This window comes from Saprolegnia diclina, assembly GCF_000281045.1.
Source record: "Saprolegnia diclina VS20 unplaced genomic scaffold supercont1.7, whole genome shotgun sequence".
Lineage (NCBI taxonomy): Eukaryota > Oomycota > Saprolegniomycetes > Saprolegniales > Saprolegniaceae > Saprolegnia > Saprolegnia diclina.
This window is the reverse complement of record NW_008246074.1, coordinates 14213-25675: the sequence shown is the minus strand read 5'-3', so window position 1 is coordinate 25675 and position 11463 is coordinate 14213. Positions and strand designations below refer to the sequence as shown.

The 11463-nt window shown below is 58.5% G+C and overlaps 6 protein-coding genes across 7 annotated transcripts; 2 read left to right on the top strand and 4 right to left on the bottom strand.

Moving 5' to 3' along the window:
- Positions 1 to 281: 281 nt before the first annotated feature.
- On the top strand, positions 282 to 1586 carry SDRG_02918 (hypothetical protein). Its single transcript, XM_008608525.1, has one exon. The coding sequence runs from the start codon at positions 306 to 308 to the stop codon at positions 1545 to 1547; it is 1242 nt and encodes a 413-aa protein (XP_008606747.1). The 5' UTR covers positions 282 to 305; the 3' UTR covers positions 1548 to 1586.
- A 35-nt stretch (positions 1587 to 1621) lies between these two features.
- Positions 1622 to 2715, bottom strand: SDRG_02917 (hypothetical protein; the record flags this gene model as incomplete). Its single annotated transcript, XM_008608524.1, has 5 exons — positions 1622 to 1669; positions 1718 to 1930; positions 1974 to 2253; positions 2297 to 2444; positions 2493 to 2715. The coding sequence occupies 5 exons, from the start codon at positions 2713 to 2715 to the stop codon at positions 1622 to 1624; spliced, it is 912 nt and encodes a 303-aa protein (XP_008606746.1).
- A 116-nt stretch (positions 2716 to 2831) lies between these two features.
- On the bottom strand, positions 2832 to 4864 carry SDRG_02916 (hypothetical protein; the record flags this gene model as incomplete). Its single annotated transcript, XM_008608523.1, has 17 exons — positions 2832 to 2955; positions 2998 to 3174; positions 3222 to 3275; positions 3326 to 3396; positions 3441 to 3476; positions 3524 to 3553; positions 3599 to 3622; positions 3675 to 3701; positions 3755 to 3798; positions 3845 to 3943; positions 3991 to 4066; positions 4117 to 4218; positions 4269 to 4337; positions 4385 to 4496; positions 4542 to 4633; positions 4678 to 4764; positions 4805 to 4864. 17 exons carry the CDS (start codon positions 4862 to 4864, stop codon positions 2832 to 2834), a joined length of 1284 nt encoding a protein of 427 aa, XP_008606745.1.
- A 235-nt stretch (positions 4865 to 5099) lies between these two features.
- SDRG_02915 (hypothetical protein) lies at positions 5100 to 6440 on the bottom strand. Its single transcript, XM_008608522.1, has one exon. The coding sequence runs from the start codon at positions 6301 to 6303 to the stop codon at positions 5209 to 5211; it is 1095 nt and encodes a 364-aa protein (XP_008606744.1). The 5' UTR covers positions 6304 to 6440; the 3' UTR covers positions 5100 to 5208.
- A 179-nt stretch (positions 6441 to 6619) lies between these two features.
- On the top strand, positions 6620 to 10250 carry SDRG_02914. 2 transcript variants are annotated; one of them, XM_008608520.1, is made up of 11 exons: positions 6620 to 6872; positions 6932 to 7485; positions 7531 to 7675; positions 7719 to 7971; positions 8022 to 8166; positions 8233 to 8824; positions 8870 to 9003; positions 9048 to 9229; positions 9311 to 9464; positions 9510 to 9869; positions 9917 to 10250. In XM_008608520.1, exons 2-11 carry the CDS (start codon positions 7105 to 7107, stop codon positions 10184 to 10186), a joined length of 2616 nt encoding a protein of 871 aa, XP_008606742.1. In that variant the 5' UTR covers positions 6620 to 6872; positions 6932 to 7104; the 3' UTR covers positions 10187 to 10250. The 2 variants fall into 2 exon arrangements, with proteins under 2 accessions (XP_008606742.1, XP_008606743.1); XM_008608521.1 differs by having other exon boundaries at positions 9048 to 9464.
- Positions 10251 to 10635: 385 nt separating this feature from the next.
- On the bottom strand, positions 10636 to 11325 carry SDRG_02913 (hypothetical protein; the record flags this gene model as incomplete). Its single annotated transcript, XM_008608519.1, has 1 exon — positions 10636 to 11325. One exon carries the CDS (start codon positions 11323 to 11325, stop codon positions 10636 to 10638), a length of 690 nt encoding a protein of 229 aa, XP_008606741.1.
- Between the last annotated feature and the right edge of the window lie 138 nt (positions 11326 to 11463).

Below are 11463 nucleotides of genomic sequence, written 5' to 3'. Positions count from 1 at the left end.
ATGCACACATCCCGTCTCCGTACTATACTAGTACCCATGACTAGTACCTATATTGGCAGCTCTAGTAAGCTTAGCTCGATGCTCGACGAGTTAGTCATCAAGAATTCACGGTGGCATAGGGAGCATACATTCTGTTTCACACTCGTTTGGATCATGTGTAATATTCCCATTGTATGCATTTTTCTATTACGAGACCATCATTTCTCACGTGATGCGGCGTGTGTGTGCAACAGGGAGTGTATGTCGCGCCCATGGCACTCGGCTTTGACTCATTTCCAAACTTCCCCTCAAGCAACCACTACACAATGACCAGCACTTCATCGTGGCGCACCAAGACGTTCACAGCGACGACCACGGACATCCACGGCCTCGTGCTTCAGACGCGCGCCAACTTTGTCACAGCCGACCCGACGGCGTCTGTCGCCACTGTGACGTTCCGGACCGACTCGGACGAGCTCCTCAACGCGATCCGAATTGATGAAGTCGACGCCGGCGACTCGCGCGCGATTTCCATCGGCTTTGACCGCAGTCTCTATCGCCAACGTGATCTTGAGGCCGCGTACATTGTTGACATTGCACTTCCGCCACAAGCGCTCTCGTACCTTGAAGCTGTTGGCAACGTCGTCGTGGGCCCGCGTGTCCTCAGCAATGCGACAAGCGACAGCATCCAAGTCCTCTTGACCGGCAGCGGCGACGTCTATGTCGACGACAGTACCATCGTCGCCGACCGCCTCCAACTCACGTTGCAAGGGTCCGGCGACTTGCAGTTTGCTGTGCCATCGCTCCACGCCAACGCCGTCGACGTCTCGGTGCAAGGCTCTGGCGATTGTGCGCTGTTTTCAACTGTGCTGGAAACCAAGACACTGGACGTCAACGTGTTTGGGTCGGGCTCTGTCTTTGCGTCCGGTGCGCTGAGCGGCAACCCGAGCGTGACAACCGACGTCGACGGGTCGGGCGACGTCAAGTACACGCTCTCGGGCGATTGCAGTAGCCACGAGATCGCCGCATCCGCGTCTGGCGATGCCAAGACGAGCTCGCTCGCGTGTGCGACGACGAGTGCCCGCGCGTCAGGCAGCGGTGACATTTACGCCAGCGCGTCGACGTCGTTCAGTGCCAGCGCGGACGGCTCGGGCGATGTCTACTACGTTGGCCCGGCCGTGCCTACCATGAGCGGCAAGTACCACACCAAGACACTGCACAGTGTTGACGCCAAGACGCCGCACGCACTGCCGCAGCATGTCCCGGCGACCATCCGCATTAGCTCACACGGCAACATCTACGATGAGAGCGGCGTGACGTGGCCCGCGTCGTCGGTGGACAACGACACTCTCCAATTCCTCGGCCTCGTTCTTGCCGCCATTTTCATCTACTTTTGCATTGTGCGCAAGTGCTGCCGCTCCAAGAAGCGATCGGCGTACGACGAGTTGCCAATGGTCATCGTGGTACCCGGGGCACCGAACCAAGCGCCGTACTATCAGTCGGTGCCGCAGTACGCTGCGCCGCCCCAGCTCGTCGTGCCGCAAGACACAACGTACGGCAAAGTCTAGTACATGGATCCTCCAAATAAAACGGCATTTTTCATGATATTATAGACCACATGGATGTAGGAACGAAATGGCGACTACACGATTGCGTCGGCACGCGTCGACGCAAGCGTGTCGACAGCAGCCTACGCAATGTCGATGACATGTGTAACAGTATCATAGCGATAGCGTACCCAACTGACGACGATGGCAAGCGTCACGTAGTATGGCACGCAGAGGTAGATGGTTGGGAAGTCGGCATACTCGAGGCGGTAGAGCAGCAGGAAGAAGGGAGCAACGGCACCCGTGAGGAGCGTCGTGAGGACCAAGCACATACCCCACATGCTCACGGGGGAGAGGCTGCGTCGGTCGTCGCGGTGTTGGACCGAGAAGCACGTCAGCATTGGCTACTCGTAAAATCAGCCAAAATCGCAGACGTAGTCGTCGCACCAGCACGACGAGACCGACGACGAAGCCCATCGAAATGACAATGATGCATGGCAACCACACAATGGTCCAGGTGCAGGCAAGAACGGCATCCAGTTTGAGGCCGATCAGTACCACTTGTATGCTGAGGAGCACGCCGCGGGGGCTACAGTGCAGCGCCCCCGCAGCCACAAGCGGCGCAAGCGCTGCCGACCACGTACAGCCAAGCACGTTGTCGAGGCGTAGCGCAACCAAGAGTTGACCGACGATCACCAGCAGGACGGACGGCAGTCGACACATAAAGCTACACGAAACACATGACTGCAAATTCCGCGATCAGTACGAACCATGCATGGTCGACGGACATGTCGTCGACGGCCACGTAGAGGCGCAGCTTGCACGCGTAGAGCACATACACGTCGAGGACCCAGAGAGGCGTCAGCGTCGATAGCCACGACCAGGCGACGTGGCCATCGATGCGCAGCGTGATGCACACTACGTCATCAATCATGAGCCACGCATGCCGTAGTCCCCAGTTCGCACGTGGGATCAAGATGAAGGGTGCCATGAGCAGACCCAAAAACACCACCAAGAGAATGTGGTAGAGTCGGCCCACAGACACGAGCTGGTGCTGCACGAGTGCCGTCAAGTAGGGCGGCGGCGCCATCGTCGGCGCCTCAAAGCGCAGTGTGTCGAGCGTCGAGAGCAGCGACGGGCGGCCGCTCTCGCACGGCGACGCGCCAGGCACCCAGTCACGATTCTGCATGGTCGATTCGATTCTAAGTGATTGCTTGCTTGCACGCAGCACGTTCGGCGACGCGACGAGGAACGTTCGCGGAATCTCGCCACCCGCGCCGACTCTGTTACTTGAATTTTCTTAGCTTAGAGCGACGGAGACGCAACGGCTGCCTCGGCCGGCCGCGTGCCATTGGCCAACGTCCTGCAAAACTGATCTCGGATCTGCGCCAGCTCGGCGCCAGTGCCAAAGACGAGCGGCTGGTCGCTCCTAGAACCTTGATAGGTCGCACGATCGAGTGGGATGGCGTACTGCTCCAGGCTGCACGCCAATAGCGCCTCGAGCTCCATGAGCTGCGCGGTTTCTACTTCCAAGGACACACTGGATGCTGGCGGTTGCTGGATCTGGTGGCAAAGCTGGTGCATGGCCTGGATGACATCGACCAGCGACGCTTCGAGCTCCGAGACTTTGGCCTCGACGCCGCCGAGCCTACGCGTATATTTGATTTTGTACGGTGAGATAGATACCAGACGCACCGATCAGACATGGAATGGTCGTGGCACACCTTGTCGACTTGAGCTTGGATGTCGCTAGTAGAATGCGTGGACCCTAACCCCAACGATAGGAATGATCGACGTACGCGACAAACTGGTGCACAACAGCGGTCAACGCCTGCAGTTTTGTCCCATGGCCCTCGCAGGCAGCGTCGATCTATGTCATCGTCCACGTCCACGTTCAAGTCGTCATAGTCGTACATTTGCTTGAGCAGACGCGAGTGCGTCGACTTGGGCCTGGAGCTCAGACATCGTTGGGCTGGACAAGGCAAGGGATACACTACCTTGAGCATAGTCTCGTCGGACAAAGGCGCCTACGCCCCTGCCCTCAGTACCTTACAAAGCAAACGGTAGTCTACGGCTTTGACAGAAGGGTCGTCATCCTATGCGATCGACCATGAGCAACGACAGACTTGTCGCGAAGTGTCAACATACCTCGTTCGGGCTCGCCGGTGGCAGCGACTATGCTGCCAATCGTCACTACCTTCGTAGACTGGATCTCTATATGAATGCACCTGGCGTGCTTCTACGAGTCCGATCGTGTCCTTCATCTCGGTTTCTACCCGTTTTAGGTCAGAAGCCAGTATCCCATCTTGTAGTCTTACGGAATTTCTGAAGAAAGTACTGGGTGCGCGTCCACTGGGTCTCGAGCTGCTGCTGTCGCTGGCTCAAAAGTTGCACCGCGTCACTCGCGTCTTGTCGCGCTATGCATTTTGCTCAGTGTGAAGCGCCTCTGGCGTGACGGGCGTACGTGGAGCGTGCTGTAAAAGCGGGGTAATTTGAGCTTGGAGACGGCCCAGCTCCCGCTCGACGCTCGATGTTTTGCACTGCCTCGGTGGAATGACAACTGGACTTATCGCAGCACGTTGTGGGGTACCCGCTTCTTGAGCGCCAGTGCGACCGCGTCCTTGTTGGCTTTGGTGGCCAAGTGGGTGTTCACCGCTTCAATGTCAGCCTTGCCGTCGATGATCGGCACAATCTACGCCGTCATGGAAGATTATTCCATTGCTTGAGTGAGGACATGTCCACCAGTCGCAACTCGTCTTCGAGGAGCCGTATTCGGCGGTCGGTCTTGTGAGTACTCGAGGATGATGGCTCCTACCTCGTCCTGCGTCGCATGGGATGATCGTGCGTGCAGCACGTACCGAGGCCTGGAGCGCGGCCAAAGCGTCGTCGTGGCTTGCCAGTTTGCTCTGCAGCCATCGCAGCTTGTCGGGAAGATCACCGTCGGTCGCCGTCGGTCGATGGGCCGCGGAGCTGGCAAAGATGGTGAGCTCGGATCGAGATGACATCGGTATGCACCGCTGTAGGGCCTGCACGTCGTCAGTCAGGCTGTGTAGTGCCCGCTGCGTCGCGCCCTTGTCGGCTCTTGCGTCGACATCCCGGCGGCATTGCTAGGATCGAGCTCACCTCCCGTGCATGCCAGGTAGACTTCTACCTCGAGCTGCTTCTCGAGGTGGCTGATGCGCACGTCTTGGCGCTGGCTCGACTCGAGGAGCTCCACAAACGTCGCACGCAAGATGCTCTAGACGCATGAGAACTCGCGCGTACGCGCTGCCACGTACTTGGATGTTTTGCCACTCGCCGCTGCCCTCTTCGAGGTCGGTCCGCAGAAAGGCCGGCATCGTGCAATCCATGATGACGTAATCCCGCAGAGGGATCTTACGAACCGTCGCGCCGGATGGTATCCGGACAAGTGGGCCACTGCTTGCGTCATCCTCACAGAGCTGACGACGCAAGGGTGACGTAGGAAGGCGCCTAGATGCGCTTCCAGACGACGCATCAGAGGTGCGAGGCCGTCGCCTGGTTCTGCTGCACCGCCCACCTGCATTTAGACTCAGGACCTGCTCGAAGTGGCAGCACATCGCCAAGGGCAGCCATGGGAGCGCGATGACTCAATGCAACCGGTTAGCCAAGCACAGAATGTGGTTACAACCGGTTGCTAGGCTGGCAACCGAACATGCTACGACTAGGCCGCCGACGACAGGAGCACTTTCACGGGTGATTTGCGGACCTTTTCCCGGTTCTTTGGCGACGGGAGGGGCAGGAAGCGTGGCGCCTTCAAAAAATACGCCGGAAACTCCATGCGCAGCGCTGTCTCGAGGCGGCGCTGGAAGCAACCGAGGAGCTCACTGACGTGCGTCGGTGGCGCGCGCCGCCCGAGGTCGTGCACGGCCGCTTCCACGACGCACTCAAAGGTGGACGGCACGTCGAGTTCGTCCCGCACCTGCAACCGCCCCATCTCGTACACGTTCAAGCCGCGCGCAACGCAAAGCTGGACAAACGCGGTGCCGAGGTGCAGCGTCACCGCGGCTTTGGTCGGAAAAACCTCGTTCGGGTACTGCCGGCGCCACGATTGCAGCTGGGTCGTGGCGTTAAGGCGGGCAACGTACGCCTTGGTGGTCGCGGATAGCGGCTGCCGCGCTTGTGGCCAGTGCAGCCACGTGAGCTGCGTCTCGCCCATCGCGTCGTACTCGGGCAGAACGCAGCCGTGGTCGATCGGGATGAGGCGGTTACCGGCCGTCCGTTGCACGAGGATGTTGCCCGGGTGCCGGTCCTGGTTGACGAGGCGAAGGTCGAGGAGAGCGATCGCGTGGACGTCCGTGATGGGAAACTGCGCGGGCCCGAGGTCTTCGGACGCGCAGTCGTGGGGCACATAGAGCTGGACCGACCCGCGCTTGAGGGTGCGCGAGTGGAACGCCTTGTGGCGACCGGTCGCGAGGGCCGTCGGCGGCACGCGCGCCAGCCGTTCGTCGTCAACAAGGTAGGCCATGCACTCACGCAGCGCCATTTCGCCCAAGGGGATACCAGCGCGCATCGGACCTGTCTCTTCCGGCGATGTCGGGGGCTTTGGGGTGTGGGGCGCAAATGGCTCTTCGTCGCTGGGCTTGAAAATGGCCTCGAGGCGGTGCGACGCCGACCGGAGAAAATACGCGCCACCGCTGCAGTCCTCAATCGCAAGCGGTGCGACGCCTTTTGCAAAGGCGCATTGGATCGCGGACGTGAGCGGGAGCAGTGGTGCGGGGGCGGCGCCGTCGACCGCGAAGATCGGCGCGACCGACATGGCGACGGGCGACAGGTGCGAGGATGATGGAGGCAGACGACGTCACGGTAGAGGTAGAGAGTGGGCGCGATGGCAGGCCACCGAGGAGAGCGGTACACGGGCCGTCGGGGACGGGAACAACAAAACGACAACGCCAATTCAGCACTGGCGGGCAACTTCAAGTTGGCCATTTTGGACCGCATATGATTGGTAGATATTCTAACGACGCACCAATCAAACGCGCGTATTTTAGTTGACCGACGGAAATTTCGAAACGAAGATCAGCACCAGCGGTCATGCCACCAACGATGACGATACTAACTTGCTCCTTCGCGTTTGCTCCTTCTAAATACCGTGTTCGAGTCGATGACCGTAGTGCTAGTTCTTTAGTTCGAGCGATTTAACCTTGGGAGCATCCGTCAAGCGACTCGAGATTGCACTACGTCAAACCAACGGCACCTGTGATTGACCAATCATCTGCCAATCACAACGGATCTCAAGTCCGACGTGGGCGGCAGTGCAGGACCAAGCAGTCAAGGTAGTCATGGCGAGACTGACTGACTACTCGGTGCAGATTAAGAGCGAACGAGGTGCGTCACTCGTTTCGAGCCGGCGCTTGGAAGCAAATCATTCTCTTCTTTCCGTCAAGGTTGCTCATGGGGTTGCGCGGTGATCTTGCCCGACGCGTCTGCATCTCGCCACGTCATTGCCGTTGGCGAACCGGTTATTTCAACCTTCAAACCTTCAATCCGTCAAGCCGGTTGGCACGACGGTTTCGAGCGAGTCCTTTCGCATCTTCTTCTGTAAACTTCAACGTGGGATATGAGCGCGAAAGGCCACGCTGTCGTCTGTAGCGAGTGCGACGACCAGCCCGCGACGCTCGCGTGCGCCGAGTGCCACGAGCCCGACGACAGCAACAACAACAACAGCAGTACGAACGGCGAGACGAAGCTCTGCCACGGGTGCTCGCTCCTACTGCATTCGCTCAAGAAGCGGCGCTACCACCATGTGCGACCGCTCGCCGACACCGAGACGACGAGCGCTGCGCCCGAACCCGCGACGTGGCACCCGACGGCGTACGACATTCCGGACTTTGAGGAGCTCGAAGTCGTTTTGCCCAAGCTGCCCGACGGCACATTGGGCATCGACATTGGCCAAGTCGACGGCGTCTTTGTCGTGCAGCGCATTTCGCGCGAAAAAGATGTCCGTCATCAGCACTTTCAGGACAACAATTTATGGTGCGAGTAGGCGTCCGCGCTCGCGGTTGGCGACGCCATCGTGCGCCTCCAAGGCCGACCTGTCCACAACGTGGTGTTTGCCCAGCTCCTGCACTTGCTGCATCGCGAGCCTTTGACCGTCAAGCTGCTGGTCGTGCGCGGCCACGACACACCCAGTACGCGCGCGTATACCATGTCATGACGTGTACCGAGTGGTAGGCGCGCTGTTGCATGCGTGGCTCAAGCTCAACGTGGCGCGGGACCAAGCCGCCCAAGAGCGCAGCAAGGAAATCATTGCGCTGCAGCAAACAACGTCCGGCCATTACCAGCTGCAGCCCAACGACGCCAACCTGGATCTGATGTTTGAGGATGCGGCCGTCTCGGACGCCAAGGTGCCCGTGATTTCATTTTTGGGCAACACGACCGCGGGCAAGTCGTTTTTGATTCGCGCGCTCATGGGCGACCACGAAATGTTTGTCTTTCTATTTTTCTCATTTTTATAGACAATATTATGGTGTCTAGTCGGCCGTTTTGCTTTGACGAAGACAAGATGTGCAGCACGACGGCCAACGCCAACATGTACTCGTCGACGTGCGTCGTGCCCAACGAGCGCGCCAACGTCATCGATTTTGAAGGCGAGAACGGACTCACACCATTTATGAACATGGTACTATACCATCTGCAATGCATCGATAGATTGATAGATTGATATTCTTTCAAATCGACTGTGTAGGTGTTGCGCACCAAACACCTCTTTCACTCGAGCAAGGCCGAGACCAAGCAACGGCACATGGCGGTCCAAAAGTACTTTCCAAAAATCGCCTACTTGCTCAGCGACGTGATCGTGCTCGTGGGAGATACGAGTCTAGTCAATAAGGACTACTTTACACGCTGCCGGGACTTTGCGATCAAGGCCAACGTCGGCATCTCCGAGACCATGTGCCGCCCGTCGATGCTCATCGTGCACAACAAGTGCAGCTTGACCGCCAACTTTAGCGTCGAGGCAACGACCGCCGAGTTTATGCAGGCGCACATTTACGACGAGTACGACGTCGTGTTAGCCGAGACAGGCCCGGTCGGGCTCGACCTCCATCTGGCTTCAAACAGCAACAACAATCTCGACGTCGCCAGCTTTCCCGCGGTCGAAGCGCTGGCAGCCGACGGCGTGGCCGCAAAGAGTGGCAACATTCACCTCCACGACCTGCTCGTCGCGATTGGCGGCGTCTCCACCGAGCTTCTCGGTTTGAACAAGGTCCAAGAACTCCTGGAGACCGCGTCCCGCCCCGTCGCGATCACCTTTCGGTCGGCCGACCTCCTCAATTCCGGTACCTCGTTCGTTTGCCGCTTGGCTTTATTTCTAGCATTTCTAGAAGCCAAAGGTTTTCTCGAGTACTTTGCGGACGTCAAGTGCGTGCGCGTGCCGCGGGGCGACATTCGCCAAAACATCCGCGGCAAGTGGTACAACGGCGACGAGATCCTCGACCAGCAGCTCGTCGCGATCCACGTACGCTTGTCTTTGGTTGAGTTTCTAGTCGACAAGTGTCCTAGCAAATCTTGAGCGACATGAGCGCCAAGCAAAAGGCGATGCGAACCGACATTAGCGTCGGCGAGCGCGGCTGGTTCTTCCTCCTCCGCTCGATCGTGACCCAAGTCGCGAACGAGCAGCCCGTATCGTTCGCGACGCTTCTCAACGACCTGCTCTCGACGGGCGACCGCGACGTCGATCGCATATATCCTTTTCCTTCTTTTCCTTGGATATACACTATATTTTCAAAAATCCACAGCATTCCTTGACGACAGGGATGACGTACGACGGCCACCTTTGTGCGTGTCTACGAGCGCTTCCCGCGGCGCGACGCCGACTGGTACCGGCTCTGCATTGAGTTTACGCTCGAGCTCTTCCAGCGCATGATCGCCTTCAACATGCGACGCAAAGCGCACGCGTCCATATTGACCAAAGAGACGGTGCACGGGACGTGTGTATAGTTTGACATAAGAAATGATCTATAGGTCTCGGCGCAGGCCAAGAAGAGTCTGTCGCTTCTGCTCAAGAGCGTCCAGCGCTTCTTGCCGTGCGTCGCGTCGTGTCCGATGGCCGAGGGCCACCGTTGCGGCCAGCACCGCATGTTCCATGTTGGCGCCAAGAGCTGCCACCGCACCGCGGTCAAGGTGCCCCGGTCCGGCGGGCGCTGGGACCGCTGGCTCAGCGAGCTTGACGGTGGCCGCCACTTGGTGTGGGAAGGCGCATTTGAAGCGCCGACACTGCCCGCGTCGTACTTTGATGCTGTCTACTGGGAAGACACTTTTGTGCATGGCGTGCTGGCACACTTGTTTGCTGGCGACGTGCAACACACAACGTCGATGGACCAGGTATCGTCTTGAGCCAGTGCTACTGCAATTTATAGGTGTACGTGTAGACCGATGAACTGCTCTTGCGGCTCCTTACGAGCTACCGCGGCGCGCTCATGCTTGACTTCAAGGTGTTTTCGGAGAACGCGCTCGGGCACATTCCGTGCACGCGGTGCTTCAAAGGCTGTGACGCCAAGGCGACCGTCGCGACCACGATGAAGGAGCGTCTTTTGCAGCTGCACTCGCGCATTGAGCTGCTCTACTTGGCGCCGTACCAGCTCGGTGTGTGTGCGCAGTGCAAGCCGTTCTTTACCGATCTCGGTTTGCTACCAGCGTAATTGTCGACGCTCGTGCGAGTGTATTGACTAAAAGTCGAGTAAACATGTCTTACATCCCATCGCATCTAGTTGGTACCGGTGTATATATCGATTGATAGAGACTGCACAGAAAGGAGAGCTTGGCAGCAGTGGCACCATGTTGAAGGGATTCACTCCTGACCGCTCACTTGGGTGTCCAAAGCTGCGAATAGAGCCAATACTATCCCCCCACCAGACCAGCGGCGAGCAAACGCCCGCCGAGCTGCCACGTCATATGAAACCGCCAACGGGGTCTCTCACCCGACACAGCTCGATACGTGTCTGCTACTACAGTAGTAGTCAATACGACAAAGATCCTTTGATGCGACCATTTGTGCACTTAACTATCAAGTAGAAATCAATTTATGAGACTCGAGTAGTAGGTCGACTAAATGCTCGTCAGAACGCTGCTGCGGCCACAACCAAGACGGTTAGCGAAAGAGACCCGGGTTTTCGACGACGACTTGGCTTTGGTCGGCGTTTTGCGCGGCGAAAAAGTTGCTCTTGGAGAGCGCGTGGGCGTTCGCCTCCGATTTGGCGTTGGCGTTCGCATAGCCCTTCTTGTTGATGTCCGACTTTTCAATGTACTGCGTATCGGCGTGCTGGCGAGCGTCCGAGGCGCGACCTTGGTTGGCTTCGTTGTACGAGTCGCCCTTGTTGAGCGCGTCGGCGTGTTTGTTGGCAGCAGACAAGGCCGACGGCACAGCGCGACCACCGCAGCCGTTGCCAAAGCAGCCGCCGCCGCAGCTATCGCCAATGCAGTTGCCGCGAAGATGGCGCACCCACGGTGAGAGCACTGCGCCGTTGGCGCTCGTGGCTGCGTTGTTCTTCTGGAGCGCATTGTTCTTGGCCGTTGCATCCTGGTAGCCGCGGTCGTTGGCCTCTTGGTTGGCATGGTTGCTGTCCACAATGAACGACTTGGCGACGCCGACGTTGCCGCTGTTGCTATCGGCGTGGTTGGCAAAGTTGCTGCTAGCGCGCTGGAGCGCGTTGGCCTTGGCGACCGCGTCCGTTTGCACCTGGGCGAAGAAGAGGTTGCCCGGATACCCAATGGCCGAAATGGGTTGGGCAGACGTCGCCGCGAGGCAGAGCGAGACAAGGAGAATCGAGATCGAGTGCATGGTCGAGTGGCGGACGCGGGGCGAATGCGAGAGTGGGCATAGAAGCCTTGCTGAAAGGTGGTAGCGCAAGCGAATGGACGATCTATATGTCTGTTCTAGACAGTCCATAGCTTTTTCGAGTCTTTGGTCGAGTGAAAT